The sequence below is a fragment of the Coffea arabica genome, chromosome 10e, assembly GCF_036785885.1.
Source record: "Coffea arabica cultivar ET-39 chromosome 10e, Coffea Arabica ET-39 HiFi, whole genome shotgun sequence".
Taxonomy (NCBI): Eukaryota; Viridiplantae; Streptophyta; class Magnoliopsida; order Gentianales; family Rubiaceae; genus Coffea; species Coffea arabica.
The window spans coordinates 4706055-4712265 of record NC_092328.1 but is presented as its reverse complement, the minus strand read 5'-3'; the positions used below and the strand labels follow the sequence as shown (position 1 = coordinate 4712265).

Here is a 6211-nt window from a genome sequence, read left to right as displayed (position 1 = left end):
TAGAACTGAAAAAGGCAACCAGCCAATGCGAGGGATAAGGAAGGAGAATCACCAAAAACCAATGGGAGTGGAAGCCACCTCAAGAAGGAACAATAAGGATCAACACAGATGCAGCCATCTTGGCACGAATGATCAGGTCAGGAAAAGGAATCATGGCCACGAACTGGACTGGGAAACTCATTAGATTAGAGCACGGGGTATAGTTGACCATAAGAGAGGGGAGGCGCTAATAGAGGAAACTTTGACTGGTAGACTAGTTTTACTAATGGCAAAGGAGGCAGGCTGGAGTAAGATAGAACTACATTCAGACCTCAAGGACAAGATCCAAGCAAGCAATGTCCAGGACACCAGAATTGCCACAATCCCGGAGGCCATTGAAGAACTGGGCCTGAGCTTTGAACATTGCTCTTTCACTTCTGTACCTAGAAGAGGTAATGTAAGCAGTCGTACGCTAACAAGTCATGCCATTAGGCTAGTTAATGACATTCAATGGGAAAGAAACTTTCCGGTGTGGCTAACAAAATCTGTACAAAAGGATACGAGGGCAGTTGCCCCTTTTTATAATTAGCTCTTGTATTATCATGTGTGTGTGTGTGTGTGTGTCTTTACACACACAGAGACATAATATACACGTGTGTGTGTGTGTGCGTGTGTGTGTGTTCTGCTTGTTAGAGCAAAAAAAAAAAAAGGTAAAGAAGCAAGCAGCCAGCCAACTCTCAGTCTGGTTGCCAAATGGATGGTCTTAAGATCCTACAGGGGCAGGAGATGGGGGCTGCGATCCCCCCATAGACTTTTGACTTCCCCAGTTTTCCCAACCTCCAGGCTTCATTCTCCAACAATTCCTTGTAAATGTCAAAAAAAAGAGGAGCAAAAGAACAATCAAGAAACAATTGCACAACAAAAAGGGACACACAATCACACTGAGTGAGAGATCGTCTATAGCGGTGCCAAGCAAAGAAAGATTGCATAGCTGATTGTCAAGTATAATTTCATCAAAATTAACAATGAAAAGGATGTTCTATCGTCTTTAACCCCAGTAGGAAGACTGGAAAGTCAAACATCCTTCTCCCGGGGTATGCCGCATAAAAATCATCAGCCTGTCATAGCCAACTCGAGCTTTAATGTGTTCCACCAATCAATACGAAAAAGTGAACCCACTTCGGAAACAAGATTCACTTGCCTTGTAATAGTAATTTTATGTCCTTATTAATTCTACAACTAATTTATTACATCAGAAGCAAACTTCCATATTGCTCTTCCATGACAGCTTCCCGGACCAAATTCAACTTATAAGAACAAAAAGTGGTTTGTCTCCTAGCCGGTCCCGACCCTACAATTGAACAAAATGCAGCGTCAACAGATTAATAACACTGGAATTAGGGTACACAAGAAGCAAGGAGAGTACACAAAGAGACAAAAGCTATAACAAAATTAGTAGTTTCTGCCACTGACTTATATTAAGTAGAAACTAACAAACTTCCAAAACCCTGGTCAATAACATACAAGCACTATGGCAGAGAGTGCCACCCCAATATACAGTGACAATCTGATGTTCATAGGTACTATAAAAATTGCAAATTCCTCCACATTTACTTTTAAAAACCTAATTCTACGGTGGTGTAGGCTTGTACCGCATGAAAAGATGACCAACTTACAATAACAATGTACCACCAGGATGTGCAAACCTAGTAAACTTTTCCACACACAATTACAAGGCATGATGGTAGAGTTGTAGATATTATTGTTACCCCTTTCTAACAGGTTTAGATGTGTTCAAACGGTATACTGACTAGTAATTTGTTCTGAAGTTACAGAACACATAAGCAGTCATTGATTTAACAGGCTACAGGAAGACAAGTAGTGTCACACCCGGATCTACATAGTATTTTTCTCAAGATCCCTGTGTCTATTCAATTGCAAGTCCCAAGCAATTTGTCGTCTCAAAATGTGTTAAGCTGGCAATGGCTTAATAACAGCTAATAATTTTGGATTTTATCAAAGTTGCATACCTTGAGTTCGGGCAATTCAATAACACATGCGCATTCAACAACATGAACTCCAACGCGCTCTGCAAAGGAAAAGCAAACTACATTTGAACATTGGAAATCCTAAATGACAGGAATAATTTTTTTTACAGGGAAAAAACTAACCAAAAGGTATACTACCATCGAACATGTCATTTGTTGTTGAACAATTTTTTAAATGACAGTCACCATATTTCAGAAACAATGCTGTATAATTTTGATAGAAACTTCAAATGAGTGTTTCTTTTCATTAGAACGCAAAACTGAACAAGTTTATCACCATTCTACCAAGTTAAGCTTTTTAATGAAGTGGTCGTACATTGTTATGAAGCATGCAAAGATCCAAGTTATGATACTATGAAGTATGAACAACAATAAGTTAAATAGCCCAAAAATCTATTTCATGTTTCCTAACTCTCAAAGACCATATCTCCAATGAGCATAGTCGTCCAAGCAAAACCAGCACATAATGAAAGAAAAAAAAAATCCCTTTGTGACCAATCATTTTGAGAAATAACAAACACTACAAACTCTCACTTTTAACCTATTGACAGGGCTTCAGTCACTAGATTCGTGTCAAATAACTAGAAAATTCATTCTGCCCACCCCTTCCCCTCCTATCCCAGGAAAAGCCAAACCTTCAGTGCAGGGGAATAGTTACCTCTTATCTTTATTATTGCAACACGCTCCAAGTTACATTCACCCGATAAGAAAAGAAAGCAACATTAAAAGTGGGAAAAAAAATTTAAAGCCCATCCCAGGTTTTTATGAAGGTAGCAACTACCAAGTAGCCTGATTGCAGCACTTAGTGTTCCTCCAGTTGCAATGAGATCGTCTACTACCAGAGCCCGTTCTCCAGATTGTACAGCCCCTACATGCATCTCCATTTTATCTGTACCATACTCCAAAGAGTATTCTTCTGAAATAACCTCTCCTGAAAAGACATTCCATCTCCATTTGATCGTTATATGGTACAAACACAGTTTTAAGAAGCTTATGGTCAGGGGATGTTAATATAAGATATTCACAAACATGGATAACAAACGAACTGAAAGATTGCATCAGACAGCAGATTATTTGCAGCAGAAAAAACAGGTCAATTACAGAAAATGCCTCAAAGGAATAGCACAAAGCTAAATAATCAGATAACTATATAATAGTCATATTTCGCTGATAAGCAGGGTATGAAGATGATTCAAAAGAAGGTTTTGAAACATGGAGATATTGGCACACAGAGAAACATAACCAAAACCTTTCCAGCTATGGTAATAACAGGAAAGAACATATTCTCCCACAGACATGGAGAAACTTAAATGCATCATAAATTGATGTTTGACTTGTGCATGCAAATATAACTTTGATATAACATAGAGTCCTAAATTCTTTGTATAACACATATAACTTGGATATGATACTCCAATCACCTGGATGAGATGGAAACCACAAAATAGAATGTGAACTACATGAAATGTCTGTGGGAACTAAGCATTCTACTAAAGCTATCCTTCCGAGTGATGTGTTCACAAATTATATTTTACTCCTTGTGCAGCGTAAAGAAGATTAAATTTCTGACCTTATCAAGTTCAAACTCTTGGTGGACTTGCTCTAAAATCAGTTAAATAAAATTCGCACAGGGATTATTATACTTCAGTGCTATAATTTGTTGTCATACAGGACAATACATAACGACATAAATATTTTATAAGCAATTGGATGGGTCTCTATACATTTTGGATAACATAAAAGTACAATTGAGTTTATTTACATGTTTCATTTTCTTTTCTTTTTTTTTTTAAGTTTAATATATGCCTCTGATTATTATAGTAGTCCAATTGAGAATATTTGAAGGTTGTCAAATATCCTATTCCTCCTTAAGATACACTCTCAATTCAGAAAAGACAAATGAAGAAAAGTAAACATTCCTATTAATTCCATGTTGCAGACTTGAAAAAGCAGTAATTATAGTAATCCTAAAAGTATACAAAGGGACAAAAAAGGTAATGAAAGCCATTATTTCCTCTATTTCTGGATCTTTAATTCATTTTGTCTTTTGTTTTCTTCATATTTATGCTCTCCTCCACAACTATATCAAAAAAATCAGTATACAGTAATCACAGAAAGGATGACGACAAAGGCATCAAGGATTTACCAGGCAATTTCTTAGGTTTTCTCATGGGAACAAACTTTGCCCCCATAGCCAAGGCAATAGGAGGGCCAAATATAAAACCTCGTGCTTCAATACCTGAAATAATTGTTTTCCATCAGTATCGAATGTACAATATAAATATGAAGCAGCAATACAGACACAGGCAAAGAAGGAATACATTTAAATGAGAAAAATGAAAGGAGAAAGAAGAAAGTGAAAAGGAAATATATGGCAATGACTATCCAGAAAAACCAGTGAATGACTCGTTGAGATCCCGCAATAAGCATAATGCAGGCAATCTCCAAAAAATAAAGTAACAACTTGAAAGAAAAGCACGTCAGAAATGATCCAAAGTTCAGATTTTTTTAGTTACACATAACACGGTTAGAACAACCTTCAACCTATATGATCCAAACAAGATCTGAATCAACAACCAGTTCATATTGTCTATCATATTGGACCTGAATCATCAATTAAAAGCAATGTTTGTACCCTTTATTTTCCAAAAAAAAAGGGTAAAATAGACAAGCGTGGGGAATAAACAGCAGGCAAATAGAGATAAATATGCCCCCAAATAGAGGTCTTTCTCCCCTATTCCTGTGTAGCAGCCAGTAAAGTACGCAGATTATGCAGCAAGACTATACTAGTCTATAACAAGATTTCCTCAGAATTGGCCATTTAAACCAAATTGTCTATCAAAAAGGTTTTTTTTTTCTAGATGGTGCACAAAATCTCTATGCTTTCTACTTAGTTCCCGTAGGACTCATTTTACAGCCCATTACTCCTAAAATTTAAAAATCCCACATGAACTACAAATTATGTATAGAACTGCAAACGGTCAACTGCAAAAACTGAAAGGCAAACTATCCATAAAAAGAAAACGACAAATAATCAGGACTTGACAACAAAGGAATAAGTACCAAAACTCTGAAACAGTATTTGAAACGACAAAGCAAAGAGAAAAGAAAAAGAAAAGAAAAGAAGGCAACTGACCGGCAACAACATTGATATTTTGGTCTTTATATCTCTCAACAAACAGATCGATAGCATCCTTAAAAGCCCTGGGATCAAGCAACAACGTTGTTATGTCCTGAAACTGTATCCCGGGTTTTGGGAAATCTTGTATGACCCGAATAGTAGATGCAATACGAGGGATTCGATCGTCTGCGGCGTCAGTAGTAGAAGAGGCCATGTGTACTTCGAATGACGTCAATTGATCTCTCTCGCCACCAGCTGCTGCTGCTAAGTTGGTGTGCTCAGCTCGTCTGGCAGTGGTGGTCGTGCTGGTTGAGTTAGGTAATTCTATTGTTTTTACAGAAATGCCCCTGTGGAAATATCTTTTGTAGGTTTCTGGGACAGTTTTAGCCCCGGAGAGTTGGGCACGATGGGGAGTAAATGCCTGACCAATTATATCCATTGGTCGTGTATATAAAGGACGAGCAAGGACCAAATGAGAACATGACTCGGCAAGAGAAGGGGCTTGGTTTTAAAGTAGACGGTGGCCAATTGGATTCATTGGTACCTCTCCTTATTTTTTCCCCCATTTTCAACGTGTTTAGACAATTTGCTTCGTTTGGGTTCACTGTTTTTAAAAATATTTTATTATAATAATATATATTAAAAAAATTTTATTATAAATATTTTTTGTGATATTTTTTATTATATTTTGAAGTATTTATAAAGTTTAAAATGATATTTTTTAAACTTATCACCATTATTCACTACTGCCACCACCCTCCTCTCCCCTCTTCCTCCATCTCTTTCCACCTCCCTTTCTTTCCTCCCATCCTCTGTTCCTCTTCCCTCCCCCCCCCCAATTCCTCACCCCTTCCCCTTCCCCACTTCCGGATTTGGTCGAGGCCAAATCGAGGGCTCTGGTTATGACATCGTGGCCAGATCACAGTTTTTCTGGTCACGATCTGGTCATGGCCAAATTTGGGGGGAAAGCGGAAGGGGAGGAGTAGGGTGTGGTAGGAAACTCCTGAGGGGGAGAGGGATGGAAGGGGAAGGGAAGAAAAAGAGGAAGGGAGAGAAAAGAGGA

General features: G+C 37.9%; 1 protein-coding gene across 1 annotated transcript; it reads right to left on the bottom strand.

Moving 5' to 3' along the window:
• Positions 1-939: 939 nt before the first annotated feature.
• On the bottom strand, positions 940-5908 carry LOC140015042 (adenine phosphoribosyltransferase 1-like). Its single transcript, XM_072066866.1, has 5 exons — positions 5164-5908; positions 4174-4266; positions 2809-2958; positions 2010-2068; positions 940-1330 (listed from the first exon to the last, which is right to left on the bottom strand). Exons 1-5 carry the CDS (start codon positions 5585-5587, stop codon positions 1283-1285), a joined length of 774 nt encoding a protein of 257 aa, XP_071922967.1. The 5' UTR covers positions 5588-5908; the 3' UTR covers positions 940-1282.
• Between the last annotated feature and the right edge of the window lie 303 nt (positions 5909-6211).

Coding starts and splice junctions, on each gene's coding strand:
- LOC140015042 (XM_072066866.1), bottom strand. CDS start 5,587: ATGGATATAATTGGTCAGGCATTTACTCCCCATCGTGCCCAACTCTCC. Junction 4,267..5,163: donor AAATATCAATGTTGTTGCCG/GTCAGTTGCCTT, acceptor CAATTATTTCAG/GTATTGAAGCACGAGGTTTT. Junction 1,331..2,009: donor TTGAATTGCCCGAACTCAAG/GTATGCAACTTT, acceptor GTTCAATTGTAG/GGTCGGGACCGGCTAGGAGA.